Raw genomic sequence first — 10,732 nt, 5'->3', positions numbered from 1 at the left:
AAAGGACCCTCCTTAAGAGAGGCTGGGTCTGGGCACCTGGGTGGCTCAGTCAGTTAAGTGCCTGCCTTCAGCTCAGGTCATGACCCCAGAGTCCCAGGATCGAGTCCACACTGGGGAGTCCCCTTTTCCCTCTGGCCCTCTCCTGTCTCACGCGCGCTCTCTCTCTATAATAAGTAAATAAAATCTTCTAAAAAAGAAAGAGAGAGACAGAGAGAGAGACTGGGTTCTGGGGCGTCTGGGTGGCTGAGCTGGTTAGGCATCCAACTCTTGATTTCAGCTCAGGTCGTGATCTCAGGGTCATGAGATCCAGCCCAGCACTGGGCTCTGAGACCAACATTGGGTTCCAAGACCAGATTCTCTCTCCCTCTTCTCTGCCTACCCACCCCCTCAATTCCTCTCCCCTCCATGCTCTCTCATGCTTTCTCTCAATACATACATACAGAATACATACATACATATACACATACAGAGGCTGGGCCCAGCAGGGCCCTGTCTGTGCAGTGCTGCTGTATTCTGAGGGATACCACCCAGATGTGGGGGATCAGAGAAAGCCTCCTGGAAGAGGGAACACTTGAGCTAGGTATAAAACAGGGCAAAATCAGGAGGGAGACCAGATCCTTGGAGATCGGTCCAGACCAATGTCAATTTTGAGGATGGAATTGGGGCTGAACCTCTGGGGTTACTTCATGGGATCCGAATGATCTGTCCCCTTCCCTGTTTTAACCTTCAGGGCTTTCTTGTCAAGAAGTGGATTAGAATCACAAGGCTTGGTCCGGGTAGACCAGGCTAGTTTGTGGGGGGCAATGACTGGCTGTTTTTCAGGAAAGGGTGGCTACTGCTGGGATTTACAGGGTCACTAAGCTCTCTTTACTCCACTCCAGATTTCTGCCAAAGGAGGACACACAAAACAAAAGATCATTCAGATGGAGGGAAGGGAGGGAGGTGGAGGGACTACCCTTCAAGCCACCAGAGGCCTTCACCTTCCACTGTGCCACTCAACTACTTACCAGCAAGATGGCATGCCATTCCCTCTCTCTGACCCTGCCTTCCCTCAAACTTCTCCTGGGTATTCAGTAGTGACTTTATTTCTGCTTCTTTTACCTACTGCCTCCTTGATGTGTGCTTTTGCATACTCTGGTGCAATCTGTCTAAATCCCAAGTCAAAATCTCTAATATTATACAAAATCAAGTTCCATAGTTTTGGAAAACCCTGCTATCCTTGCTACTATTATTGTTTACTAAAAGTCTTTTATAAACTCCAAAGGAAGACAAACTAATCTGCCAAAAGTCACATTGGTTTAAATAGGTCATCCCAACTCTGAGGTTCCTCTAATGAAAACTTAGTTGCATCCAGAGAAACTGAAAGTTCTACCCTGAAAACAGTAAGCCTCCCCTCTCTGTGTGAAGTTATGGCAGTTAAAGCCGTGAGAATAGCAGCCTATCCAGTCAGCAACATGGTCATTAGCTGACGTGGGAGTCAAGTATCTGTGAATTGGAAACCTCATTAGGATTTCTGCTACATTCATGGTAAGAACAGCTAACAGGTCTAACCAACCCTTTTCTTACTTAGGGAAACTGAATTGTAAAAATGATACATACCTTGCTTAAGTTTACAAACACAACTAATAATGGTGGGGAAGTATAAGAGCATTGCTGTCTTGTCTCCCAGGCAAATGTGCCTGCAAACATATTTATCTGAAGACTAACTCTTATTTGAACCTCACAACATATAGTCACTCTGGGCTACAGGACAGTTATGGTAGTTTTTCTCTCCAAGATCATGATAATCTCTACTGACTCTGAAAATTCATATAGATTATTTAATCTCTTTGATGTCCTAAAATTGCTGACATTCATTTTGGGGAGGCACCTATGATACCACCCCTGAGCCTGAGAGAACTGAATCCTAATCCTGAGGTTTAGAAAGGAGGTGAGTGACTGTTCCAGTGAGATTAAATGTAGCATTAAACATATTCACTGATGAGCAGGAATATCCTTGGGATTGGAAAGGAAGGGCAAGAAGTCCTACAGATACCAGCATTCATGGGTGTTGTGGCCTTGGATGCTGTGTCTGTTAAAGAGAAGGAAAAATCTCCTGGGCTATGAACTCACAGAGGACACAAAGCATTTTATTCTGTATTTCTCATAGCAAAACCTGGCACAGTAAGGCAATTATGGGATCCATGTACACTTGTTGAGTGGGTGTTCCTATACATGAACTGTTTAGGAGGGACAATCTGGTGAACTGAGCAATAACTCTGAGAGAATTTGGAAAGACAGAAGTGTTGTCTTTTTCTCTACTCTAAGTACCATGCATTGTGCTACAGGCAGATTTTAAGAACTGAGAAACAGATATGAAAGAAACAGGTGCCACAAAGATCCTTTACATGTATTATGATTTAGTGTTCGTAATAGGTTAGGATTATTATTCCTACTTTTGTTTAACAGAGGACACAATCAAGGCTCAGGGAGGTTAGGTGTTTTATCTGAGCTCACACAGCTAATGAATGCTTGGGCTCTCCTATCTGAATCTGAAGCTTCTACTAATGCTTCCTATCACCACATTCCAGAATAATATTCCTCTCTCCACTTAACTCCCAGAGATCAGATTTTGACGGGTCCCTGAGGGATTTGTGCCAGAGAGTTGCCATCCTTGCAACCACCCAACCCGCATTCCAATGAATCTTTTTTTCTGCGAAATGCTGGCCAGGAGCCAGGTGAGACCAGAACCTCCATTTCAGGGGCTTTTCCTAGAATCTGTCACTGTGGTTACCTCCAGTAGAATCTGTTTCAGGAAGAGGTCTGACCAAGCAGGACAGCGGTAACATTCATCACTGCAGGAGAACAGTCCGGGGCTGGGGGGCCACACGTTGAGAGGGGAGGGGCCAAGGGGCGGCCCCCTCCTAAACAGTCTTGAGAGGTCAGGAGAGAACGTTGGCTGAGGAGCGCCTGTACTGCAGCTGCTGCTGACGTTCTGTATCACGCGCCTGTGGGCCAAGGTAACCCAGACCTTTAAGCAAACAGGGGGCCAGGGCCGTTGCAGGAACTGAGACGGGAAAGAAAGGGCAGGGACTTTGGGGGGTCGCATACTGAAGACAGGGGCGGTGAACGCGTGGAGGGCGTGAGGAGTCCGAATTCTCCGAGGAATAGGGGATGAAGGTACTGAAACAAGAAGCGAAGTGTTAGGAGGAACACAAGCGCGAAAAGAGCGTGAGAGGGCGCGAGAGCTTAGCTGACCAAAAGTGAGCTTGAAGGTAGGGGCAAGTGGGGAGCACACCCTGCCCCAGCAGCATAGGTAAGGTGGGAGTAAGAGGACAGTTTCTTTCCCTGAACCCATTTTGCATAGATGTTCCCCCTTTTAGCCATTTTTAAGGTAAAATGTTGGCCTCAGTTTTTTGTTTGTTTGTTTGGGGGGTTGGTTTTGGTTTTGGTTTGGGTTTTTTTGTGGGTTTTTAAAAATTATTTTTTGTTGTTGGGTTTTTGTTTGTTTGTTTTGTTTGATTTGGTTTGGTTTGGGGTTTTTGTTTTTTAAGAATGTAAAGGAAGAACGTCAGAGGAAGCTGTACTAAAGCGAGGCTGCGCAGGGCGCAGAAAAGGCAGTCAGAGGGTGGCGCCTTTTTAAAGAAGGTTCCATTTTCACCCTAAAGCTCAGGCCGTACCACCCCCCGCCCCCGTTTTCCTCCCTCTGTCAGCCTACTATTCCCCAGCCCCACTCCTGGCACGATCGGATCGCCTTTAAACCAGGTAACCGCCTAGGTCTCCACAGCAGCTCTGAGAGCTCCAGAGTGGAGGGGGTGGAGCCCGCAGCGGCCTCTTGCTGAGCTCAAGGTGGGAGGGGGCCCAGGGGCGCTAATGGCGCACCGCGGCCATGACAGTGGCCAGATCATTCACAGAAATCCCTGTCTCATTCCATCTACAGTCGCAGCTCCATTCCAGACGCCCTTCTTCTCAGGCCGGGCGGTGAGCTGATGGCCCAAGTTCGGGACTTGCCCTCCGGCTCTTTGGTCCGCTGGAGCTCGGGAGGTGGGGGAGGAGCCTCTCCCGAGGAGGCGGCTGAAAAGGCGGGGGAAATGGAGAAGGAGGCGGTGGGGGCGGCAAAAGCCTGTTCAGGCCAGGGAGCTGAGGAGATGAAGCTGGAGCCGTTGCAAGAGCATAAGCCTCCTCCGGAGAACTTGACGTGGAGTGACAGCGGCGGCGATAAGAACGTGTTCCCTTCAACTCCCCCTCGCTGTTACAGCAGCTCCTCGCCCCTCTGCCCGCGCCGCAAGCCCCGTCCTCGGCCCCAACCCCGGGCCCGCTCCCGAGGCCCGCCTGGGCTCTCGGCCCCACCCCAACTTCCATCCCATCCTCCCACTCCGCCTCTGACCCAACCCCAGCCCTGGCGCAGACTTCGGCGTAGATCCAAGCAGGGGTCTAGGCCCCAGAGGCTACAAGGCTGTTTTAGTGACCTAGGTGGCTCTGGGGATCCAGGTGGTTTAGGGGACTGGTTGCTGGAGGTGGAGTTTGGTCAGGGTCCTACAGGCTGCTCTCATGTGGAGAGCTTTAAAGTGGCTAAGAACTGGCGGAAGAACCTGAGGTTGATTTATCAGCGTTTCATATGGAGTGGGACCCCAGAAGCTAGGAAACGTAAGGCAAAGTCGTGTATCTGTCATGTATGTAGTACCCATATGAACAGACTACACTCCTGTCTTTCCTGTGTCTTTTTTGGCTGCTTTACTGAGAAACATATTCACAAACATGCAGAAACAAAACAGCACAATTTAGCTGTAGACCTCTATCATGGGGTTATATATTGCTTTATGTGTAAGGATTATGTATATGACAAAGATATGGAACGAATTGCCAAAGAAACAAAAGAGAAAAATGAGAAATTACTAACTTCCACCTCAACAGATGTTTCTCAACAACAGTGTATGACATCAGGTGTTGAAGAGAAGCATTCAAACTGTGAGTCAAAGGAGCAGGAGCCAAAATTGGTGAAACCCAAGAAAAAGAGGAGAAAAAAGTCAGTCTATACCATAGGCCTAAGGGGTCTAATCAATCTAGGGAACACATGCTTTATGAATTGTATTGTCCAGGCACTTACCCATATTCCTCTATTGAAAAATTTCTTTCTCTCTGACAAGCATAAATGTATAATGACAAGCCCTAGTTTGTGTCTTGTCTGTGAAATGTCTTCTCTTTTTCATGCTATGTACTCTGGGAGCCGAACTCCTCACATTCCCTATAAGTTATTGCATCTAATATGGATTCATGCAGAACACTTAGCAGGGTACAGGCAGCAGGATGCCCATGAGTTCCTCATTGCAATATTAGATGTGCTGCATAGACACAGCAAAGAGGACAGCGTTGTGCAGGAGGCCAATAACCCCAACTGCTGTAACTGCATCATAGACCAGATATTTACAGGTGGCTTGCAGTCAGATGTCACATGTCAAGCTTGCCATAGTGTCTCTACCACAATAGACCCATGTTGGGACATCAGTTTGGACTTGCCTGGCTCTTGTGCCACATTTGGTTCCCAGAGTCCAGAGAGAGCTGACAGCACAGTGAGTAGGGATGACCACATACCAGGAATCCCCTCACTCACAGACTGCCTACAGTGGTTTACAAGGCCAGAGTACCTAGGAAGCAGTTCCAAAATCAAATGCAGTACTTGCCAAAGCTATCAGGAATCTACCAAACAACTTACAATGAAGAAATTACCTATTGTGGCCTGTTTTCATCTCAAGCGATTTGAACATGTAGGTAAACAGAGGCGAAAGATTAATACTTTTATCTCCTTTCCCTTGGAGCTGGACATGACTCCGTTTTTGGCTTCCACTAAGGAGAGCAGAATGAAAGAAGGTCAACCACCAACGGACTGTACATCCAACGAGAATAAGTATTCCTTGTTTGCAGTGATTAATCACCATGGAACTTTGGAAAGTGGACACTACACCAGCTTTATCCGACAACAAAAGGACCAATGGTTTAGCTGTGATGATGCCATCATCACCAAGGCTACCATTGAGGACTTACTATACAGTGAAGGGTATTTACTATTCTATCACAAACAGGGTCTAGAGAAAGATTAGTCTTGCAAGACCACTTATCAGAAAAAAAGTGAAAGAAATAAATATGCCAGGATCCTGAAGTGACACACAAACCTACCTGGAATGGACAATGGCAACAGCACCTATATGACAAGTAGCAACTTGATATGAAGAACTTATTTTATAGGTGGCTTATGGGTCTGTAAGTGGAGAAAATACTAGCTAGTGACCATTCAGCCTTAAGAAATGGGAGGAGGGAGAAGAGGTTGAAAATGGTCACATAAAGCATAATTAAGTGAATAGATTGCTTTAGGTGGGAAGAGTGGGAAATGAGATGTTCTGCCAGCGCTGTATGTCATTTGTTTCTACAAAAATACCATGAGCAATCAGGGAGTAGTCCTACATTAACAAAAAGCTTCACAATTCGTGTTCTAGCTGTGGCTGATTAGTCAAATAGTTTTTAAAAAGAATATTGTAAAGATATTTTTTAAAAGTCTTAAAACAGTTCAAAAGAAAAAAAAACTTTATTTTAAAAAAATGTTTTAAATGTTGAAAGAATTTAAGTTAAATAAAAGAAATGTTTCAAAATTTGCAAGTTTTTTAATTTAAAATTTTAGAATGGTTAATAAAATAAGGCTTAAAAAGAAATTTTAGAAATTCTTAGTTTACAAAAGGTAAAATGAATAAAAGGACAAAGATAAAAAATGAAAGTTTACAAAAAAGTTAAAGTGAAAGAAAGTTTTAAAAGGAGGAAGGGAGCTCTTAAAAGTCTAAATAAAATGTTAACATAAATAACTCTTTAAATTAGACCGTAAAACACTTGTATTGAAAAATGAGATGTTAGCAAAATTCATGAATAGTTTAAGAAATAAAATTTCCAAAAATATAGACTGGAATGAAAATTCAAATTTAAGTTTACAGAAAAGTTTTAAAGGAAAAAATTTAGAACAATTCAACACAAAAAGAATTTGTTTAAATTTTTTTAATTTTAAAAATTTTAAAAAGGAAAAGTAAAAAGAAAAATAAAGAATTTTAGGATATATAAACAACTTTAAGAAAGTCCAATTTGAGAGATTTAAATAAGAGCTAAATATTTAAGCAAAAAGGATAAAAAATTTAAAGAAAAGCATTTAAATAAAAATAAAAAATTTAAATTAAGAACATTTAAGTAGAAAAAATTAAAATTTAAAAAACTTAAATTTTTTTTAATTTAAACATTAAAATACATATAGGTATGAAAACTAAAAGGAGATAGGAATAACAAGATAAAAAGCCTTGTTAATATTTTTGTTTGAGTTTTATGTTGATACATAAATAGAATTTGAAAAAAAAAAAAAAAGTCCTAACCATAATTTTACTACTCAATTGTGAGATGAGTGGAAGGCTGGAACTTTAGCCCACATTCTCTTTTCAGGTTCCACACCCCATCTGATTTCCTAAAGAGCTGTTTCTTGGGAAGAATCAACAACATCTGAGAAAGATGAAAATAGTAGGGACTCTCTCCCATTTAGAACTCCATTATTCATACAAATTCTTTGTTACTGAAAAGTGGTTCTTGACAATTTAGTGGCTTAGGAATATTAGATCACAACTTAAGTTCTGGCTTTGATGTTCAAGCCCCATGGCCTCATTGAAGTGGCAGGGACCCATATCTGAAGAGATCCCACCCTCTCTTCCACTTCCCTCTCCATAGGGAAACAAGACCTTTCAATTTCTATAGTAAAGCTATGGGTTTGTGCCTGATAATCTTACTCATTCCTTTACTCCCTCTCTTTTTTCCTTATTCCATCATTCATGCCTGGTTCCCTGAACTTCTTACTTACTTCCATCCCTGAGTCCCAGCCTGTAGAGCTCCTTCTTTGACTGTTTCCCTGGTGGCTTCTATTCCTCCTTCAAGACCCAACTCACAGATGACTTCTCTAGAGCCTTTTCTGAATGCTGTAGGCAGGTATATATTGGAAAATTTTTTCTTCCTCATGCCTATATCCCTGTCTCTGTGCCTCAGAGTACTTTGTACCTCAATAATATTCTACTGTGATTCTACTGGAGCTTTGTGATTGTTTCTGCCCCTCTGCACCAAGTATTCTGAGAACAGGGGGCCACGCCTCATTCATTTCTGTGTTAATAAATGTTTGTTGAATGTGAGGATGAGTTCAGTTATTTGCTGTATTAATATGATCTCACCTATTTCATCCATCAAGTCTTCACTAAGTGTCCTGTGCTATAATACAGTGTGATCAGGGTTGTATTTTCCTCACATACAGTGTGTGAAATGCTACTCACCTGCAGGGGATGGCTTAAGAAAGGAGGTGCTCAGTGAGGAAATAGCCAGGTTGTGTGGAGAGAATACGAGGTACAATGCAAGGAAAAGGGCAAAGTGTGAGAGTTGGTGGTCATGGAAGACTGGATGGTGAAAGGGAGCAGAAGCTGAAGATGAGGCTGAGCTTTGTGGTATGTGTGTGGCAACACTGTTCCTCACCAGTGTCCCTGAGATCCCCACAGTGTCTCTTACCTTATGATTGTGTACCACACCTCGCTGTGGTGTACTGTAGTAGTTTACCTTCCTAGGAGACTGTGTACCTCACCATTCCACACTTTTATATCACATGGCACACCATGACTGTGACAAGGGAGTGATGTCTGGTGGCTGTATTTAGTGGGGGGGGGGGTGTAGTCTGCTTAGCAGCCTAGCCCTTCCCCAATTCCTTGTGGTTCTGCTGGGGCTATTGGCCACCTTGCGGTGCTCCTCTCACTCCTCCGTAGAGTGAGCATGTCCCACAGGCTAGGCCAGATTGGAGTTCTCAATTTCTCCACTCCTCCACCCACACCTGTCCCACAGAAGCAATTCTGAAGATGGCTGTTGGACCCAAGCAAGTCCAATAAGAGTCCATTGCTAAATTGAATATATGTAGACACTGGGAGAAAGAAGTGTCTTGCTCCCCTCCCATGCTGAAGTCTCTAGACTAGAATGACATTAATCTGAGAATTTTAGGGGTTGATATTCATACCATGAGGAGAAAAATAGAATTAGAGATAGGGAGAAAGAGCCTGGAGAGCATCATTTGAAACTTGTGGATCCAGATGTTCCTGAAGTCCCAAAGTTCCTACCTGTCTGAGCCAATAAAGTCCTTTGTTTTGCTTAAGCTAGTTTGAGTTGGGATCCTGTCACCTGTAGCCAAGTGTTTTGAACATATTCAATATGCTGCATGGTGAGTTGGGTGCATCCTATTCCTGGGGCCATAAACAGAGAAGAAGGAAGGAAGAGAATGGCGACCTTAAATGAACTCTGACATAGAAGATTGAGAGACCAGAGTGGGTCCCTGCATGTCTTTCGCTCAGCTATGGACCTGTGCTAGGCTTCAAACCTTACTCACAGCAATGATGTGGTATTCCCAATTAAAAAGAGAATAAGGCTGGGGCGCCTGGGTGGCTCAATGGGTTAAGCCGCTGCCTTCGGCTCAGGTCATGATCTCAGAGTCCTGGGATCGAGTCCCGCATCGGGCTCTCTACTGAGCAGAGAGCCTGCTTCCCTCTCTCTCTCTCTGCCTGCCTCTCCATCTACTTGTGATTTCTCTCTGTCAAATAAATAAATAAATAATCTTTTAAAAAAAAAAGAATAAGGCAATCATGTTTCATGAGTACCATGAATAGATAGGGCAGGCAGTTTGGTGACTGCTTTACCTCTATTATCTCACTGAATTGGCACAGCAATCCTGGAATATAATCATTACTGAACATATTTCACAGATTGGGAAAGTGAGACTCAGAATGGAAAAGAGGTTTGCTTAAGTTTACTTTACTGTTTTGAGTAGTGGGGCCAGTATTCAAAGCCAGTTCCCCAAAGCTTGTGCACATTCCATTATAATTCATTACAGGTAATTCAAACATTTTGTTTGTTTGTTTTGTTTTGCTTTTACTGATGTTGCTATGGAAGACACAGCAGACCAAAATAGCACAGAAGGCAGATGGCCTTTAATAAACCTGGATGCAGATAACCTGGAACTTGGAGAGTGATCTAACAACTGATAACACAAAATTGCCCATGCTACAGTTGAATATGTCTCTGTGACAGTAGCTGGTTAGGATGGTCGCATCAGGCTAAATGGCTTTCCTAAGGATACCCAGAATGGATGAGGCCAAAATCCTACTCCATTACTAGACACACAGTTTCACTCAATGCCATATCCTTGCCTTTTTACTGTCTGTGAAACTATCAGCTCTCTCTAGATATACCAGGTTTCCTTTCTAGCTTCCGTACTGTGACCAATACCTTGTGAATCACCTTCACCACTGACCTTTCCCCTGGTCTTTCCAGAGTGCCCACAATGCCAGTTCCTCAACTGTAGATCCTTCCCACCTGCCTATTGTGGAGGCACTTGCCTATTAGGAACTGGTTCCTAGGTGGCCCAATACTGACTTGCAATGTCCAATTCTGTTTCTACACTATTTTCAGTTCCTTATCTTTATTCCTTCCAAACATACAATTGTTATCTACTCTGGGCCTGGGCTGGAACTATGTGTCTGTAAATTCCTCAGGCCAATCACACTATATGGTAGTTTCTAATATGCTGGCTAAATAAATGCATGAATGAATAAAAAATGAATTCCATCCTACAGTCAGCTTTAGTAGTTGACTTTATATCTTATTTTTTCTTTTTGAGGTCAAAATACTCATAAGAGTGCCCGATTTACCTACG

General features: G+C 43.5%; 1 protein-coding gene across 2 annotated transcripts; it reads left to right on the top strand.

Moving 5' to 3' along the window:
* Positions 1–2,820: 2,820 nt before the first annotated feature.
* On the top strand, positions 2,821–8,180 carry USP51 (ubiquitin specific peptidase 51). Of its 2 annotated transcripts, none has more exons than XM_059158018.1 (2): positions 2,821–2,999; positions 3,920–8,180. In XM_059158018.1, exon 2 carries the CDS (start codon positions 3,969–3,971, stop codon positions 6,075–6,077), a length of 2,109 nt encoding a protein of 702 aa, XP_059014001.1. In that variant the 5' UTR covers positions 2,821–2,999; positions 3,920–3,968; the 3' UTR covers positions 6,078–8,180. The 2 variants fall into 2 exon arrangements, with proteins under 2 accessions (XP_059014001.1, XP_059014000.1); XM_059158017.1 differs by lacking the exon at positions 2,821–2,999 and adding an exon at positions 3,446–3,744.
* Positions 8,181–10,732: the final 2,552 nt, after the last annotated feature.

The sequence above is a fragment of the Mustela lutreola genome, chromosome X (assembly GCF_030435805.1).
Source record: "Mustela lutreola isolate mMusLut2 chromosome X, mMusLut2.pri, whole genome shotgun sequence".
In the NCBI taxonomy this organism is placed as follows: Eukaryota; Metazoa; Chordata; class Mammalia; order Carnivora; family Mustelidae; genus Mustela; species Mustela lutreola.
The sequence above is the reverse complement of the archived record's forward strand: the minus strand, read 5'-3'. Positions and strand labels throughout refer to the sequence as shown.

Bases quoted from the DNA above. Each gene is read 5' to 3' on its own strand.
- USP51 (XM_059158018.1), top strand. From the start codon at position 3,969: ATGGCCCAAGTTCGGGACTTGCCCTCCGGCTCTTTGGTCCGCTGGAGC.